This window comes from Mus caroli, unplaced genomic scaffold (assembly GCF_978045245.1).
Source record: "Mus caroli unplaced genomic scaffold, Mus_caroli_1 scaffold_3, whole genome shotgun sequence".
Lineage (NCBI taxonomy): Eukaryota > Metazoa > Chordata > Mammalia > Rodentia > Muridae > Mus > Mus caroli.
This window is the reverse complement of record NW_028227258.1, coordinates 24,266,893-24,286,883: the sequence shown is the minus strand read 5'-3', so window position 1 is coordinate 24,286,883 and position 19,991 is coordinate 24,266,893. Positions and strand designations below refer to the sequence as shown.

Here is a 19,991-nt window from a genome sequence, read left to right as displayed (position 1 = left end):
TAGTCCATCTGCTGCATTTCAGACCTCAAGTATCTAGTATATGACCTGAACTAATAATGAAAACAAAATTTCCATCCCCATACCACTTCATACAATGAATAGTAAGAGAGACAAGGCAAGGAAAATGCTGAGCATGGGGTTGTCTCAAATCATGTGCTTTGTGCATAGCTGTTGTCTGATACTATTTTATTACCCATAACACAGTTGTTACTTGTTGGGGACCTGAACACCTTAGCATCCTTCATTTATAGAGGAAGGTATGGCTGTAAAGAGACAACAAGGATTAGTGAAATAAAGAATTCACAGAGAAGTATGTCAGCCTGGTGACTTTGGTCCCTGTGACTTTTATTTTGAGAAAGGCTCTAACACTTCTCTTCATCAAACTCTGGTACTAAGTCCCTGAAGAGGTCAACCTTAGGCATAGACTCTAATGAAAGAAACAGAGTACTTGGACACATATTGGAATTATTCCTTACCTTCCAGAGGACTTCTCAGGCTATATGTAGGCATTGGCTCTGCTCTATTGTTTTTCTAAACTTTACACCATTACTAAAATATGAGTGGCTTAGGAGTCCATTTTGTGCTTCTAGAAATTGATTAGATCGTGGTTTTTAAGCTTAGATCTACTTCTAAAGCCATGAAAATCTAGATATGGATTTTGCAAGCCAAAGAATCCTGGACCCTCTGAGTTCAGTTGAACCTTATTAGTTGGAAGAAAAAGAAGAGAACAGCCATTTTAGTCTCACTGGGAAGAAAAGAAACACATGGCTCTTTCTGGATGGGAGAGGAGAACGTTAGCCCAGGCTTCTGACTGGACAGTAAAATCAGAAGTTTGATTCTGAGACGAGAGACAGATCATGTGCCCCATAAATTAATCGTGTGTTGTATGGCACACAGACCCTTCTGTTCAAGATTCCGTGGTGTCAGTGCTACTAGATCACTGGGTTTGTGTATAGAAGCATGGCGGATTATAGTTTCCCTCAAGAGATGTGCTCAGCATTCAGCACATGCCACTTTTCCATCTAGTAATATAAGACACAGCCACTGGCTCTGTTCTTGATCTTGGGATGAGCACCATCAAAGTAAATGTGGGCAGTGTCTTCACTGCAGCAGGAAGCATCGAATTCCTATTATTCTCATAGGAACAATGGCTAGCACTTGAGGAGTGCATCTTATGTGCCAGCCATTGTCCTTAATGCTTCCTTCTGTACCATCTCGTTGGTTCTCACAGTCCTCTGGGGAGATGGGTCTTTCAACTTTGCTTCTCAGTTCTTTTCCCTTGTTGATCTGAAGCTGAGGCTGTGTTGGCTAGGCAGCTCTGCCAAGCATCCCCTGAGGATTGCCTGGTTTTGGTGCCTCCTTTATGTGTATAACTGGATCAGGAATTGCATGAGCACCTCCACCACTTCCTTACTTCCCAGCTACCCCTCATCACACTATGGTCGGATGTGTCCCACCACTTCCTTGAAATTTTTCTCCACAAGGTCACCTGGACCTTGATGTTGTTAAACACAATGGATGTGTCTCCTGGCTTACCTTTCTGTAGATTTTTTATGGTGCCCATTATGACCTCATTGAAACCCGCCCTTTCCTTTCTTGCAGACATTACATTGCTGTTTAATGTTTAATGACCTTTTCCTCGTCTTTCAATGCTGTGGTCCTCAGAGTTCCTCAGGCCAATCTTTTAAGTGTATATGTTTTCTAAATTATGTTGATCTCTATGCATATCTCTCAGTATTTGTACATATTTCCTACCTGAGTTGCTTTGGTATGTATTTTTCTCTTGGGATTCAGTCTTGGACATTAAGGGCAACTCTGCTCCATTTCCAAACTTCACACATCTATGCTTGCCCCAGATGGAATTCACCCGCTCCATTTCTCCATCAGAAAATGGAAAACCTTGTTTTCTCCCCATCAGTGCTAGGCATTACACTCACTATACTGAGGCAAGAACCTGGGTATTATTCTCTGTTCCTCCTCTTCCCTCCCCTGCCTCTCCTCTCCTTCCTCCACCATTCTTCCTGTCTCTTTCTCATATATAATGTACATAGGTCCTGTCACAGTAGCCTAAATGTCTTTTGTTTGATTTCTCTAAACTCCAGTGTTCTCTTTAGTGTAATGGAGGAAGAAAATGTAGCCACTTTATGGTACTGCAATGGGTACGAAGTCAGATAAGGAAGCGAGGCATGTTGTCTTGTGAGGGCTACGATGTAAGCCACCCTGTGATTAATGCCCCCACACCCACCACTTTCTCATTTCCCTTTTTGTCCTCTGCATCTTGATCAAATGTTTTTCTCTAATCAAGAACCCACCTGAATACATCTGTTCCAAATGACTTCCCAGTACAGTTGAAACCATTTGAAAATTCCTCTCTAGCATCTGCCCTTGAAATCATGTGTCTTGACATTAACTTTTATAATAGTAACTTTGGTTCCATCACACCTTCCAAAATTAGTCCAATCAACCTGAATGACCTATTTAACTGAAAATAATCCAATAATTCTTTGTTTTTCATGCAAATGAATTTTAAAAGCAACATGAAAGGATTGTATGTTAAAATTTCAACAATATGTTGTCTGAGTAGAAAGAAATAATGAGACTCTATTATATTTAATTTCTGAAGCTTCCAGGGTTTTCTCTTTATTTAGATATAGATGTTTTTCTCCATACTTCATAGCTATGGCTTTTTTTTTTTGACAGACTTGGAAACAGTGGTATCAGTATTAGTTTATTTGAGAAGCACTGAGCTGATCCTGAGAAGTTTTTGTAGAATGAACATAAAATTTATACCTTTAAAAATGCTCTCTTCAGAAGTCCTGATAAAGGAGTCTTGATCTACACATCTCAGAACTCTAATCACATATATGTGCTAGCTTTTAATCTTCCTTCATGAACCGCTTGATGTCCAATGCTTTGGTAGTGGTTGAAGAATATGCAAGAAGTCATCCTCTCTAGATGTCTATGATCTGATTAAAAACATATGTATTTTTGGGGACAGATAATATCATAAGAAAGTTATCATAAATGCTAAGCAGATAAATAAAATGAGTGTGGGATGAGCATGACAATGTCAAGTCCTGAAGGTGGATTGCAAATGGGGCTTTCCGGTTGGATAGTTAGATAAGAATATCAGAATTATGGGTCATATGCATATTAACACACAATGAAGGTAAAGTAGAAGGTTTACTAGACCTTGGTTAGAGTATAGAGTTTGTGAATGTTTTAAGAGGTATCTCTCAAAAAGGGGAAAGGAATACTAGAGATAGATAATTGAGGTTTTTAAGAATGTACACTCTGGGAGAAATACATAGTTCTGAGAGTTTGCTTTTACTATTGTATGTGTGTATGTGTTGGGGTAAATGAGGTAGAAGAGACAGTGATGGTGATGCTCCCAATAGAAACAGTTTTGTGGGGTTGTAGGACATAGGATTAAAGGTACACAAGATTACATTAGGGGCTCCCAAGTCTTCTGCTTTAGGCAATTGTAGTGGTTTGAATAAGAATGTCCCATAGGCACATATATTTAAATGGTTATTTATCAGGAAGTGGCACAATTTGAAAGGATTAGAAGGATCAAGGCATAGCCTTGTTGGAGTAGGTGTGACCTTGTTGGAGGAAGTGTGTCACTAGGAGTGGGCTTTGAGGTTTCAAAAGCCTATGCCATCCCAAGTCCATCTCTCTCTTCCTGTGGATCAGGCTGTAACTCTCAGTTGCTTTTCCAGCACCATACCTGCCATGCCTGCTACCATGCTCCTCACTCTGATGATAATGAACTAAATCTCTCTGAGACTGGAAGCAAGGCCCCAGGAAAATGCCTTGGTCATGGTGTTGCTTCACAGCAACAGAGCATTGTCTAAGACAGTGGGATACAAAACTGTGTGTGAGACCTTACCTATGCTGGGCAATTATGTCAACCTGATACAATCTAGAGTCATCTGAGAGGAAGGAGCCTCAGTTGGAAAAATGCCTCCACAAGAACAGGTTATAGGCAAGCCTCTAGAACATTTTCTTAATTACTGATTGATGTGAGAGAGCCATGCACATTGTGGGTGGTTCAATCCCTGGGCTGGTGGTCCTGGGTTCTATAAGAAATCAGGCCGAGAAAGCCATGGGGTGCAAGCCAGCAAGGATCATTCTTCCAAGGTTTCTGCATCAGATCCTGCCTCCAGGATTCTGTCCTAACTGCCTTCAGTGATGAACTATGGATGTGCAAGCAAAAGCCAAATAATCCCCTTCTCCTCCAACTTGCTTAGCAATAATAACCCAAATCAAGACAAATTAATACCAGGATAGTGGGGTATTGTTGTGACAGACCTGACAATGTTCTTTTGGGGAGGGCTGTGGAAAGACTTGGGACCTTTGGGCTAGAAAAGCCATTGAGTGTTGAGAGCTCAAAGGACTGTTCTGTAGGGGCTTTGAAGATAAGAATGTTAGGCCTGGCTGTGTGAAGAATATGTGGTGTCTGTTCATCTAGGGCTGAAGAAGAAGCTGTGATTAAGAGGAGCCCAGCATCATTGAGGTGACGTCTTCTGTGAAGTGTTTTTCTCAGTCATCACATGTAAGCTGTGTTTACAGGTGGCCAAGGTTGTACCTCATGCTGGCAGCCAAATATGGTCATGTGTAGGAGTCTCCCAGGTGGTATTGCTTTTGAAAGCATGAAGGGGTCATGGAGAGTGGCTAAGGTTTGGCACTGAGAGGTCAGGAGAGGCCATTGGTGATGATACAGCCTCAGTAGCAGTTAAAGGTCCAGGGTTGAAGAGGTCATGGAGAAAAGTGGATGCTTTACACCATGAAGATAGCCTAGCAGAAGCTATTGGTGAAAGTGTAGCCCAGTTGTAGTAGAAGGTCCCAGCACTTCCAAGATGCCACGATTGTGGGATAATCATCGTAGTCGTCGTCATCATCATCATCATCATCATCATCATCATCATCATCATCAGTGAAGTGGAGCAGACCAAAGCTTAGGAGACAGGCCATGTGTGCTGTAAAGGGCAGAGCTGGAGAAGTGACCCAAGCTCCTTGAAGAACCCAGAAGATCATGAGTGAATCTCAAATGTTGGACATTGTGTTATTTACACAGTTGGAGTGCGGTTTTGCTTTGTTCGGACTGTGACTGTGCCCTGGTTCTTCCCTCTTGATGTAAGAAAGTGTTTAATTTAGTTTTGACTTTATAAGAGGGCACAGTTGAGGGACTTTGAATTTTTAAAAGAGTTTGCACTTTAGGAGAAACTTACCCCTCCCCCCACCCCCCAGGCTGAACTTTTAAGTGTTTGCATTGGTAAAGATTGAGGGATGTTTAAGTTTGAAATCTGTTTGTATTTGTTCCATTTATCAATCTGAGATCTTGGGCATGACCCTCTCCCCCACAGCAAAGGTTATGTCTCAAAAAGTGTTGTGTGTCAAGTTGACAAGGAGTCAGTTATGCTGGCTAATTTTATGTCAACGTGACACAGGCTAGAGTCATCTGAGAGGAGGGGACCATATTGAGAAAATGGCTCCACAAGATTGGGTTATAGGCAAGCCTGTAGCACATTTCTAAATTAATTTTCTTAAGAGATTGATGGGGCAGAGCCGAGACAATTGTGGGTGGTGCTTTCCCTGGGCTGGTGGTCCTGGGTTGAGCAAGCCATTGGTTGCAAGCCCGTAAGCAGAACCCCTCCTTGGCCTCTACATCAGCTCCTGCCTCCAGGTTCCTGATCTGTTCGAGTTCCTTCCTAACTTTCTTCAGTGACAGACTATGAATGCAGAGGCATAAGCCAAATATGCCCTTTCTCCCCCAGTTTGCTTTTTGACATGGTTTGGGTTACTAAAAGCAGGGAGGTAGATGTTTGCTTTAACAGATGCCCGAGTTAATGTGGATTTCCACGTGTGCTGCAGTATTCAGTCTGTTGTGACTTGAGCTATGCAGCCTCGGTCACCAGTAAAGGAGTGAGGAAAGGAGAAGCAGTTAGCAACATATTGAGAATCATTTGACCGCACCCTTTCTCTGCCAGGGACCTAGCAACCTAGGTGTACCCAGGGCTATGGTTTGAGAACCAGAATGTCTGTCTTGGATAAATGTTGTCCTTGTATGCAGACGTGAGGGGGTTTGAGGGTGAGCTGAAGATGTTTATCCCATGTACTTACAGAGAGACTGAGTAGGAGGTCTTCGGTGAACAGCAAGGCAAAAATGGCCCTTTGAACTTAGACAACAGATAAAAAAAAATCCACGTCTATCTTATAGTGACACAAAGTATGGGGACTCCTGCTATTGCGACAAGTCAGGGTTGAGAGCAGGAACCCAGAGCAAGTGTCTGGTTTGACACTATACCTCTTTTCATGGATTGGAGGTCTTGAGAGATGGATAAAGGGTAGGATGGAGCTGGGAGACGTGCCAGTCCCCATGGTGGAGTCTGCAAACCTCTTTGAAAATGCAAGTTTACCTTTGAAAATTCTTTTTATTTCCTGTTATTTTTCTTTGGTAAAATCAACTTCCAGTTCATCCTCCATGTAAAAACCTAGAAAAAGAGATGAAAATAAAAGAGAAAATAACGAGTCACTTTTTTTTGTTTTTTTTTCCTTTTTAAAAATTTGATATTTTCTTTATTTACATTTCAAATGTTAGCCCTTTCCTAGTTTCCCCTCTGAAAATCCTGTATCCCTTCCCACTTCCCCCAGCTCCCCAATCCACCCATTCCTGCTTCCTGGCCTTGGCAGTCCCCTATACTGGAGCATAGAACCTTCACAGGACCAAGGGCCTCTCCTTCCATTGATGACCAACTAGGCCATCCTCTGCTACATATGCAGCTAGAGCCATGAATCTCTCCATGTAATTTCTTTGATTAGTGCTCTAGTCCCAGGGAGCTCTGGGGTTACTGGTTAGTTCATATTGCTGTTCCGCCTATGGGGCTGCAGACCCCTTTAGCTCCTTGGGTCCTTTCTCTAGCTCCTTCATTGGGGACCCTGTGCTCCATCCAATGGATGGATGTGAGCATCCACTCCTGTATTTGTCAGGCACTGGCAGAGCCTCTCAGGAGACATCTATATCAGGCTCTTGTCAGCAAGCTCTTGTTGGCATCCACAATAGTGTCTGGTTATGGGATGGATCCCCATAGAAACACAAGTACATTGTTTAAAATTGGGAAAGCTAGATAAGCAGAAAGGAAAAAAAAACACTCATAATTTTAGCACCTAGATAGAAACATTCTCAACATATGGGCGTCTTTGTCTGTAAATTACACTTTACCTGCCTTGTCGTAGCAATGCTATCTCTACACAAGACTTCATAAGGAGTTTTTCCTAATAGTGTCTAATTCATTAGACATTTTTGTCTTTAAAATAATCTATTTTAGAGAAGTCTTCATATGCTCTTCAGAAAGACTTGGAAGAATGTATGTGTGTATGTGCACATGCATACATGTATGTCATGTATGTATGTATGTAAGCATATTTGTACGTGGCCACGTGTCTGTGTGTGATTTGATGTATGTGTATTTCAGTATGTTTTAGTGCGTGTGTATGTGTGACTGTGAGTGGTGTATGTGTATATCTGCGTGTTTGTATGTGTGTATATATTTGTGTGTGTGAATGTGTGTTTGCGTGTGTTTCTGAATACATGCACACCATTCAGCCCTAAGTAAGAAGCAAAAGAAGGCGTGAGATAAAAATGGAAGCACTGATATCAGAGAATACTTGTCATCCCTAGTTCGGCCTCTTAGAGGATTATTCTTCTGGAGTGTTTCTTGCTCAAACCTTCTCTTTTATGGTGTTAAGAATGTGTCCAAAAATCAAGCCAAGAAAGATTGTATCAACTCTGAAGAGGCACTTACAATGGTAGACTTGGAAGAGGCTGGTAGAGATCGAGCTGGAGAGGCAGTAAAGGGAGGGACACCAAGGTGTCTGGTCACCGAGTTAGGTGATCTCGTCATCAGAGTGGACAGATCTGCCGTTTTCTCATCCACTCCTGCTTCGAATGTTCCTGTGGTGTCATGCCTGTAAGCCACCAGACCTGTGACACCTGTCAGTGACCCTTAAAGAGATAAATCAGTGAAACAATCGCTTCTCTTCCAGGTTAGAAGAGACTTCCGGATAGTTACTTTCTTTTTTTTTTTTTTTTTTTTTGCAGGTTTTATAATTTATTCAATTAGAATATGTGAAATGCTGGGCCAAGTTGACTTTGGCAAGCCAAAGGTTGTAGTCTTTCTAGGAAGAAGCATCCGAAGTGCAAGAGCATTTTTGGTTGCCTTTCAAAAGCCGCTGAGCCAAACCGAACTCCCCAGATGCACGAGTCCGATGTGGCTGAAGTAAAGAGAACTCTTTCAGCATGCAGGGCAAGAACCTTTGCTTCCCATGTTCATTTTCTTTTTTTTTTTTTTTTTTTTTTATATATTTTTATTACATATTTTCCTCAATTACATTTCCAATACTATCCCAAAAGTCCCCCATAGCGCCCCCCACTTCCCTACCCACCCATTCCCATTCTTTTGGCCCTGGCATTCCCCTATATTGGGGCATATAAAGTTTGCAAGTCCAATGGGCCTCTCTTTCCATTGATGGCCGACTAGGCCATCTTTCGATACATATGCAGCTAGAGACAAGAGCTCCAGGGTTCTGGTTAGTACATCATGTTGTTCCAACAATAGGGTTGCAGATCCCTTTAGCTCCTTGGGTACTTTCTCTAGCTTCTCCATTGGGAGCCCTGTGATACATCCAATAGCTGACTGTGAACATCCACTCCTGTGTTTGCTAGGCCCCGGCATCGTCTCACAAGAGACAGCTATATTTGGGTCCTTTCAGCAAAATCTTGCTAGTGTATGCAATGGTGTCAGCGTTTAGAAGCTGATTATGGGACGGATCCCTGGATACAGCAGTCTCTAAATGGTCCATCCTTTCATCACAGCTACGAACTTTGTCTCTGTAACTCCTTCCCTGGGTGTTTTGTTCCCAATTCTAAGAAGGTGCACAGTGTCCACACTTTGGTCTTCATTCTTCTTGAGTTTCATGCGTTTAGCAAATTGTATCTTATATCTTGGGTATCCTAAGTTTTGGGCTAATATCCACTTATCAATGAATACATATTGTGTGAGTTCTTTTGTGATTGTGTTACTTCACTCAAGATGATGCCCTCCAGGTCCATCCATTTGGCTAGGAATTTCATAAATTCATTCCTTTTAATAGCTGAGTAGTACTCCATTGTGTAAATATACCACATTTTCTGTATCCATTCCTCTGTTGAGGGGCACCTGGGTTCTTTCCAGCTTCTGGCTATTATAAATAAGGCTGCTATGAACATAGTGGAGCATGTGTCCTTCTTACTGGGTGGAACATCTTCTGGATATATGCCCAGGAGAGGTATTGCTGGATCCTCTGGTAGTATTATGTCCAATTTTCTGAGGAACCGCCAAACTGATTTCCAGAGTGGTTGTACCAGCTTGCAATCCCACCAACAATGAAGGAGTGTTCCTCTTTCTCCACATCCTCGCCAGCATCTGCTGTCACCTGAATTTTTGATCTTAGCCATTCTGACTGGTGTGAGGTGGAATCTCAGGGTTGTTTTGAGTTGCATTTCCCTGATGATTAAGGATGTTGAACATTTTTTCAGGTGCTTCTCTGCCATTCGGTATTCCTCAGGTGAGAATTCTTTGTTCAGTTCTGAGCCCCATTTTTTAACGGGGTTATTTGATTTTCTGGAGTCCACCTTCTTGAGTTCTTTATATATATTGGATATTAGTCCCCTATCTGATATAGGATAGGTAAAGATCCTTTCCCAATCTGTTGGTGGTCTTTTTGTCTTATTGACGGTGTCTTTTGCCTTGTCACGGAGATTTCTGCACCTGTTTTGTTTCAGTTACTCTTGTACCTTTGGTTACATACACAGGCAGCCAAGAGCTCATCACTCCTTTCCACTTTATTTATCCCTGTTTTTATTTTATTCTTATTTTATTTTATTTGTCACCTGTCTACCAGGAACTGTTATGCGCCAGGCATTGTCAGAGTCCTATTAGTAAATATTACGATAACATGAGCTCTGGGGATTTAGGTGGCTGCTTTCTCATTAGAGAAGCATTTACAGTCTTCACATTTTCCTTCTCTAATGTAATCCATTGTCCCGGTCTCACAGCGTACGTTATGTATGCAACGTGCGCAGCGGCAGTTCAGGTGCACTGACAGGCCGCCTCTGCTTTAGGAGAGAGTCCCGGATCTAAACAGCTGTAGAGAGAGTCTGCATCCAGATGGTTCACATTCATTGCTGGAAGCACGTGGCCCCGCCGTGCTCTCCCCAGCTGTGTTAGGAGTCTGAGCCTATGTTTGAGACACTGGCGTCAGTTGTTAGTTTCTGTTGCTTGAATGAAACCTTTGTGGACCCCAGCTTTCCCATTTGAAAGATGGGGATAGAGGGGAGAGATGATAGAATTGTATTTAAGCGATTTCTGTTCCCCACCTCCCCCGTCCCCACTCACAAGGATCCTAAGTAGTTTAAAGAGCAATTTAACTTTATGACCCTAAAACTAGTAGGCCCAATAAAATACAGTTCCCTGCAGGATGCTGTGGATTTTCTTTTTATTATTTGAGTTATTCTCCATGTTTAATGAAGAAGACATAACAGTCAATCTCCAATTGCTTAGTAACGGGAAAACATGAGACTTATGAGCTAATCTTGGACAATTTATATCCCCAAGATGGTATTTCTTTGTCAAGGACCAGCCTTGGCATTGGAGTGGGGTTCTGAGAGAAGGGGTGTCTGGGAGTGCAAAAAGAACGACTCAAAGTCAAATCATGGGTTCAAGCTGCCTACCCAGGTTCTGCTGAGATGGCTTTCCAATCTCTCTCTCTCTCTCTCTCTCTCTCTCTCTCTCTCTCTCTCTCATCTAAAAACTGAAAAGCTGCTATAAAAAAATTATTGGATCTTCCGACCAAGTCAGAAATCCTGGTAAGAAAAAATTCTTGAAGAGCTGTTTTGCTCTCCAGAGATTTCTAGAGAGCTCAGCTCTCACTAGAGAGAATTTCTAAAGAACTGCTATCGCCTTTTGCTAGCTCATCTCATGCAGACCAAAAGCCCAGTTTTTTAATTTACATATCAATTCAGTTATTTATTCCAGGTTTCCTTTTGATTATATTTTGAATCAGCATCCTGTGACCACAGTCCTTTGATTCTTAAAAGACTGTAAGCATTCATGCTGATCTTGAACTCAGGAATCTGCCTGCCTTTGTGTCTTTCTGACAGTCTGGCTCAGAGTGTAGCTGCCTTTGTTCCTTTAGATTCATGAAGCCCCCATAATTCATATTGCACTCTTATGTTTTGCATAGTTGAGAAATTATATATATTTTGAACTCATGTATTTATAGGTCTTTCCCATAGCCTTAAGGGCTGTCCTGAAGGTCCCAGCCTTTACCATTTTGCTGAGATATTTGCCACACCTTCTCCTCCTGGACCCATGTTGTCAGATCATCCTGGAGACTTGAATGTTATCAAAGAAGACATTCCTAGGAGGAATGTGAAATATGTGCATTATTATACAAACAAGCCTTACGTCCACAGCAGTCATCATCCACACTCGTGGAGGTTCACGACGGGGCCCTGTCCCAGGGACAAGAATCATATCACCAACTTACTCTGTCCCCGCCAGGGCCACACCTGGCTCGGCATCTCCTGGAGGTTCACACTAGGGACCTGCCCCAGGGTCAGGAGCCATGTCACTCTGTTCCCACCAGGGCCACGCTTGGCTTGGCATTTCTTCATCCACATTTTTCTGTTATTAGTAATTAATGTGCTATAGCTTTTGTTTCTCAGAATGCCTATGATAATTATTGTTTAGAAAACTCAGTTGTCGGTAAGTTGTGATTGAGTTTTCCTTGACTGGAAGCTTTTATCTCACCATACCGTGTGCTTGCTTTACCTTTATCATGTTTACCTGTTTTACATCTGTTTCCTGTGCTGAGGGACAAGTCAGTGATGGAAGCCATAACCCCTTTCCCAGCTTCTGCACCTGTGTGAAGAAAGGGTAAACAACCTATTTGGTTAATGGATACATGAAATGAAAACAGAGAGGAAGTAGGAAGGCCTCACCAGGGACAGAGGCCCAGAAAGTTGCCGGCAGGTTTGCATGCAGTTGGTTCACAGTGGCAGCCTGCCTAGAACAGGAGACTGTGCTTCACATGGTGCTGTGGGAAGGATGGCTTCTAACTCTTGGGTCACTGCTATCTATACACATGACAGATTCTAGAAGGAAGCTGCATTTTTGCTGGAAACCAATGGCTATGGTAGTCAGTGGTGTAGCAGGCAAGGGTACAGAAGACACTAATAAGGCATTAAGGATTCTTTCCATCTCGGACTCGAAGCCCTTGTCCCTCCTTCAGCTCTTTTGTTAAGGATTTGTAATAGATTTTTGTATAACTGAGTTACTTTATAATAAGGAAAAGTGAACTGACCTTGGTACTTCTTTCTAATTGTGATCACAAAATTGGCAAGTATTAAGTTATTCTCCCTTCCGCTACCAGTACAGAGAGAACACAGCCTCTGTAACAGAGTCACCCACACAGGGAAACAGGCTCGGTATCAGAGTCCTTGTTGGGGATGTGTTTCTCAGAGTTCCAATCCATGACATAATCTGAAGTAGTCTCTGGGGTGACTTTGGATGGGATAACATTTGCTCCTGGTTTGATTTGAAGAGGTTGGCAGCAGAGGCATAAGGGTCGATGGTCTTATTGTCTTATTCAATGGGTGCTATTTGGCAAGACAGCCAAGTACAGGCCAAAGGAAGAATTGGGCAAGCTTTGAAGACTAAGAGAGCTTGTATTTGTCACCACAGGTAGCAGCCAGGCACTGTGACTTATGCCTGTAATCCTAGCACTTAGGGTGCTCAGGACTTTATAGTGAATTCTAAGGCTAACCTGAGCTACAGTGATCAACCAGACTTTCAAACAAATATAAACCAACGAGTGACTTTTTCCTATCAATCGGAACTCTTGTTTGATGAAGAAAAGAAAAGAAAAAAAAAAAACACCAGTAACTTCCCTTCAGCTAAGAAGAGAATTCGTCCATCCAGATAAGCAGAGCCAAGGGGATATGAAATTCAGACATAGACACACCCACAATCATGGCAGTTTAAAAATCTTTTTCTAGGTCTGGATGTCTAGGTCTAAGTCATGTGTCACCTGGAAGGGCACAGGCATGATGGTGAGGTGCTCTGTGCTGACCAAAGGAGAGTGCAACCCAGGCAGGGAAAGGGCGCCCCCTACTCTTACTAGAGTTGATTTTTTCTTACGTTTTGCCTCTTTGGCATTGTTTCTTTCATTCTCTCTCTCTTTCTAGCTTCGTTGGTGCTAGGAACAGAGGTGGTGGTAGTGCCAGGGATTAACCCTAAAGCTTCAGAGGTTAGGCAACCACTCTCCAGCTCCGCTGTATTCTCACCTGGTTTGTTTTGTTTTGTTTGTTTTGTTTTGAGACAATTTCAGTCCTTAGCCCAGGCTGGTCTTCAACCATCTCACCATTCGGTGCCTTGGCTTCTTGAATGCTGGGATGACACATAGTTATCACCATTTCTGGGTCTGTGCTCTGTATTCCCCAGGCACGTGCTCTCTTCCAAAGCATGCTTTCTCCTGACCCCCCTCACACCTACCCTGCTATCACTGCTCCACAGAAGACAGACACAGCCTTATCTCTGGCTTCTGTGCTTCTCAAGAGAGCTCGTTACTCATCACCATCTGGTGTCCTGCAGGCATTACGAATTTAGATGCCTGAAATGCACTGGCCGCCCTGCTGCCGAATGTCCTACCAGGACCAACATCCGTTTTCCATTTGCCTGGAGTTTTAGTCTCATGTTTTTTATGGTTTCTTCTGCACACAACTTCTCCCTCTCATAAGATTTCTTAGTTCTTTATCTTAGGAATTTTACCATTTTCACTCTGCTTTTACAGTTCTTGGTGTGTGGGGGTCTCCCCTCCCCCATACCACCATTGTCGTTGAGGTCTCTTGATGGAAGGTGGTGTGTGGCTTATTGTTTCTGTTCTATTTCTCCCCTGCTTTTAGCTTCTTCTACCTTCTTCTTCTCTCATCAATATTCTTGTCAGACTTTTAGGTTTCAGTAAATATCTGTGTAAAGAAGGAAACAATGCAATGTGTGCTATAATGACGTGGCTGTCGTAACTTGATCACGGTTAATGAAAACCACAGTTATGACAGTATAAGAATCTCTTTTTACCACTTTGAGTGCTGTCAAACTGTGGTTTTCTTTAACAATGATCAAGCATGACAGCCATGCCGTTGACCCCAGAGAAAATGAAATCCATAGGATCAAAAGATGGCCAGATCTTTATTAATCCATACCTTCTTATATCCTTTGAGAGAGAAATAGAGTATGGCTGGAGGGAGTAAAGGAGAGAGGGAGAGAGAAAGAGGAGGGAGAGGGGGAGAGGAAGAAGGAAAGGGAAGAGGGAAGAGGGAGAGGGAGAGGGAAGAGGGAAGTGGGGAAGGAGACCATTAGGAAGATAAGTTCCCGGATCTACCACCTGCAAACTAGAGATCTCACTGATGTCATTGAGTGTAAACACCCGAGAGCCTGGGAGTTGATGGTGTAAATTCCAGACTGAGGTCCAGAGAAAAGAATATGGTCTCCAAGCAGTGAAGTAGGAAAATGCATGAAGTCTGCATATATTTATGTGTGCTCTACTCTGCTCAAGCCTTCCATAAATTAGTTAATGTTTTCTCATCTTTACTGAGGTCATTGATTCAAATACTCATCTTATCTGAAAACATCCTCCTGATATGCCCACTGTAATCAGTGGCCAGTGAAGTCCATTCAAAATTACCCACTATAGGGGAAAGCATAGAACTGGAGTCTCTCCAAACAGCTTGGAGCAGCAGCCAAGGAGCGGGGGTAGGAAGCACCTGTGGGTAGAACTTTACCAAGAAGAAACACAAATACAGGAAGTATTTTGATTAAAGGACAGAATTCACCTCAAAGGCAGGCCAATGTAACAGGTACTAAGAGTCAGAGATGGAGAGTTTGATTTGAAAATCGTCAGCCATTAAGAGTGGGAGGATTCTTTCTAAACAACTTGCAAGATCTTTGGGAGGGCCTGGAGATGTTGGCCCTGTAACAAGGATCGTCAAGGCTGAGGCCCAAGCTCAAAAGAAAATTCAGCCAAGCAGAGTCTTCGTGAGAATTGGAAACCTAGTGCTTTAAGTCTTGCCATACTTGTTGGATTCATTATAAGAAGACAAATCATTATGGCGACACTTTACTATACAGATTTTATTTGTAGAAAATGTAAGGGGAGGAGCTTGCGATCTTTCTCTCTCCCTCTCCTTCCATGCCTTAATGGCTGCTGGAGATGAAGCAAGGAGAGTCGAGTTCTGATGAGAAAAGGGCAGCAGCCGCAGAAACAGGAATGTATGAACCTGTTGACTGGGATCGTTTTTGAACATCATTTGGGGGCTTCGTGTGTAATGTGATCTAAGCGCCCTTTACCATTGTGAGTAGCATCCTTTGGTATCTGTGTACATCCCTGCTCCAGATCAGTGCACTGTGGCTGAGAGGAGCAATATCAACCTCCAATGTCATTGTCTGCACACTAGTCAGTCCCCAGAGCACAGCGCTTAGAAGGCACTGAAAAGTCTGGGAGGGGCTCGAGAGAATAGGAATATGATGTAAAACAGTAAAAAGCAAAGCTGATGGTGGATAACCGCGACAGTCTGGGGGAAGTGCGGTGAATCTTCTCAATGTGATACCGGTTGGTTATCACCCTTGAGTTGCTTTCCCAGGACCTTTTATGACCCAGGAATTCCCAAAAGGCACAGGGATGTGCCCTAGAGGGGTCAGACTTCCTCAGCAGTCACTGGTCCAACCGGTTTTGAGCCCTCTCCACATAGGCACTGGGCTCGCATTCTGTTTGCCCCTGTGGTGGAGGCTCTGCCCTTTCATAGGTATTGCCTTCTCTGGTGTTGGGTTTAATTTAGTAAATCAAGACAGAAACAGACGAAAATAGGCCATTGTCCAAAATTATTTGCATCCCACTTCTTAGTGGATAAGTGATTTTAGACTTGAAGCCTATCAGGCCTGCATCAATTCTGTTTTGACACGGTCTGTTCTCATCTCTTTAAAAAAAAAAAAAAAAACCAAAAAGCAACCTTTTGCTACCTTTCTTCATTTGGGTGCCTAGTGGGCAGTTGCTACTGTCAAGTACTGTGATTTTTGACCACCTGGCTAGCAAAAATTCTATATCTGATCATGACGAGTCTAAGTTGTCTCCTTCATTCTATATTCATCTAACTGCATGGATTATTTTTATCCTTATTGTCCACAGGAGAATTTTTAATAGCATACAATGGGCAATTAGGACATCTTTAAAAGTCATGGCATGAAACTACGATTTCATTGAGAAATACTGACTATGCCTTAGCTAGTTGACGTTCCGATCTACAATTTGGATCTAAAAAGAATCTCTTTAGAGTCATCACATTTTGAACGACTTAGGCCTTGAATTCTGAAAAGTCTTTGAACATTTTTTATAGGGCATTTTTCTTTTCCCTCATGCTTTTAGTTGGAGGAACCTGAAGTCCATGCAGGTTAAGACTTCCTTGCTGGGAACTAGTACCATTCTGTCTTTGTGCTAGCATATCCGTTAGTTCCTGGAGTCAGAACTGATCCAAGTGTACTCTCTACCTGTTGGGTCAGGCAACCTCCTGGTTATGAATGAGCTGTATTTTCTTATATTTCCCTGATTGGCTATCCAGCTATTTTCTTAGTCTATTGGTCTAGTGTCCTGTACTTTCAGCTATAGAGATGACTTATTAGTAGAGCAGTGTTGGTTGTTTGATGGCCAGTCCACAGCTGTTACCATAAACCAGAGGAGAGGATGTGATGAACAAGGAATAGCTTATACATACTCATTATATTCTTAAATATTATATACTTACCACATATATTACCATATCCCCCCCCCCATCTATATGAAAAGAGAGGCTAAGGCTTTGAAAGAGAGTAAGGAAGAGTTTGTGGGAGGATTTAGAGGGAGGACAGGGATGGGAAATATAATATTAAAATCTCAAAAAGTAAAGGGAAGAAAAAAATCTTTCAAAAAGAAAAAAATCTGAGCATGCGTTTTCTGTAAAGTAATTACTATCTTAGTCTTTGACAATTGCATGCAGTCTGATATATTTGATGTCTTTTCATATTTTCCTCCACAAAAGGAAATTCCCTGCATTAATGTTTAGAATTTTTAATTTCATTGTTTTTATTGTAAGAGGTATTGAAGTGCTTTGTGGTAAAATACATTAATTTAAAATATTACTTTTATTTCTGTGTATCTGTGTGCGCCTTGCTTGTCTATAAGTGCACCGTGAGTATGAGGTTCCCACTGCTTCTAGGACAGGGTTTCAGATGCTCTGGAGCAGGGGTTACAGGTGGCTGTGAGTAGCCCACGTAGGTGCTAGAAACCAAGGTCCTCTGCAAGAGCACAGACGGCTCCTGACTGCGGAGCCATCTCTCCAGACCTCAAATCAACCATTACGGTCTCAGCTCAATACTATGCATGGTGTATTATAGAGAACAGGCTGCTATGGCGATATGCTGAACTTTAACCAATAGAAATTAATTTTTTTTCGTGGTTCTAGAGACTGAAAGTCTAAGATCAAAGGGCTAGGACATGGCTTTCTGGTGAGGGTTGTTCGGTGGATGGTAGATGGGCTCCTGACTGTGTCCTCTCTACTGTCCCTTCATCTGAATGGACCAGGGTCCTTCTTATAACACTAATTATTTACATAGACGATCTCCATATATCACCACACTGTGGATTAGGGTCCGACATGAGTTTTGAGGAACACAGCTCCGTTTATGGTACAAAGCTAAGATTTTAGTGGGGTTAGAGTATTGACTGAAAGAGACAAAAATATCTCTCAGTTGATTTTTATGAAAGACAGGCTTTTGTTTGAGGAAATGGGTATTTCTCAGCTTCTAATTTGTATGACATTGATTTATTAATGTTTCATCCATTTTACAGTGAAAATACACTTGAGAGTAAATGACCCTTTAAAAAATTGCTTTTGCAGAGATTTCTTTTTCTAATGCAGATTCTTTGCCTCATTAAAAAGTTAATGAATTTCTAAGTGGCCCAGCATTATCCACAAAACTCTTTATCATGTAGAAACCCTAATCATCAGCATTTAGAATAATTTAGTAAACAACAGTTTGTGCTAAGATATAATTTAAAACAATTTTGGAACTCTTCTTGTGATATTGATGGATATATTTTTAAACTATGAAACTGTAAGGAACCAAGTAGCCATCAACAAAGAATACTGGAAAGCTACTCTGACAGCATCCACAAAATAAAAGAACTAAAAAGGTAAACTGAGACAATAAAAAAAAAATCATCTCAGAGCCCTGTGTTCAAATACTACCATTGTGCCATTGGTACTCCTTTCGTGTTTTATAGTCTTGGGTACCCAGACTTTGTGTATGCTAGGCAAGCCCTTCCCCCTAACCTGGAGTTATAGCCACAGCCCAGCTCTTATTATTTTTGAAGTCTTTCTCAACGTCTAAACCAGTTTTTTTTTTTTTAAATCTTATTCTGTTTATATTAGGTAGGCAGTTGATTAAATAATTCTTTTGCTATTTTGTTTGTTTCTTTCTGGATTTAAAGAGGAATGGACTGGTCCATTCATTTCTGTAGTGAGTTCAGATGCAGCGCTGCATGCCTGGTCGGAGTACGGCGTGTTTCTATAGACCGTACTCTACACCTAAGGTTTGGTGTTCATTCATATGTGCTGGCTGCATTACTATCTGTGTGCCTCTGTTTGCTCTGTTTCAGTGTTTGTCAGCAGAAGACATCTTTTCTCTTCATGGTTTCTCAAATGTCACCCAGATAACCAGCTCGAACTTCTCTGCCATCTGCCCTGCGGTCTTACAGCAGCTGAACTTCCATCCCTGCGAGGATCTGCGAAAGCACAACGCAAAGCCCAGTCTTTCCGAAGGTACCCGGAAGCCATTTTCCACTCCATAGGCAGTGGGAGATAAAGCTCTCACGCACCCTTTTCTCATTTATCGCTCTTAATTAAGTTGTGAGAAACCTGATAAAATAAGATTTAGCGAGTTTTTAGATAAGAATATTGGGAACTCATACAAACTGTATGCAATGCGCTTCTGCTTGTGGGATCAAGACTGCCCTTAGTACGCGTTAAAATTCTACAATTCAGTCTTCTCTTTTTACTTATTCATTTGATTTTTATTGCATAGATTCATCAAACATTATGTTCTGTTACATATGAAAATTTCACGCAAATACACAATAATGCGTTGAGCGTATTTACCCGAAGCCTCCCTCCCCTCCCCCTTTACCTCTTTCCCCCCCAAAGTCTTCTTTGTTCTGGTAAGAGGAGTGGTCCTCACCCTTCCGAATGCTGACCCTTTAATCCAGGTCTTTGTGTTGTGGGGATCCCAACCATAAAATTTCATTGCTACTTCATGCCTATAAGTTGGCTACTGTTAAGAATCATAACGGAAATACCTGATAGGATACCCGATATACGGACTCACAAGGGAGTCGCGACCCACAGGTTGAGAATCAAGGCCCTAGATGTCTACCTTAATGTCATCAACGTTATTTTATGTGTCAATACGCAACCATTTCTCGATTTTAAACCGCGTGATGTGCGAACCAGGTTACTTATGTACTATTTGGCTGACTAGATGAGTCAGTCGCCATCGCCTTTTGCCTGTCCTGTTATTTTAAAACTTGTCAGTTTGTCTGCAGTTGTGATGGAAGACATAGGAAAGAAACTACGGTGCTTCTAGCTAAACCCTTAAAACATGGAGTTACTAACCTTTCACATTTGTATATGGAAGAGGACACGGGACTTACAAATGTTTGCTAGAGTGTGTTTACATTTCTATAAGACTCTTACATTGACACTTTGTACTTTACATTTGAAAGATTTATTTATTTATTTATTTATTTACTTACTTACTTAATGTATGTGAGTACACTGCAGCTGACTTCAGGTGCACCAGAAG

The 19,991-nt window shown here is 42.0% G+C and overlaps 1 protein-coding gene across 3 annotated transcripts in view; it reads left to right on the top strand.

The window, feature by feature from the left end:
- The window catches only part of Slc39a8 (solute carrier family 39 member 8), a 65,852-nt gene that overhangs the window by 9,665 nt on the left and 36,196 nt on the right, over positions 1–19,991 (top strand). For all 3 annotated transcript variants that reach the window (XM_021157677.3, XM_029475491.2, XM_021157674.3), the window contains exon 3: positions 18,790–18,952. In XM_021157677.3, the coding sequence (XP_021013336.1) occupies positions 18,790–18,952 (163 nt within the window). The remainder of the gene's footprint in view (positions 1–18,789; positions 18,953–19,991) is intronic.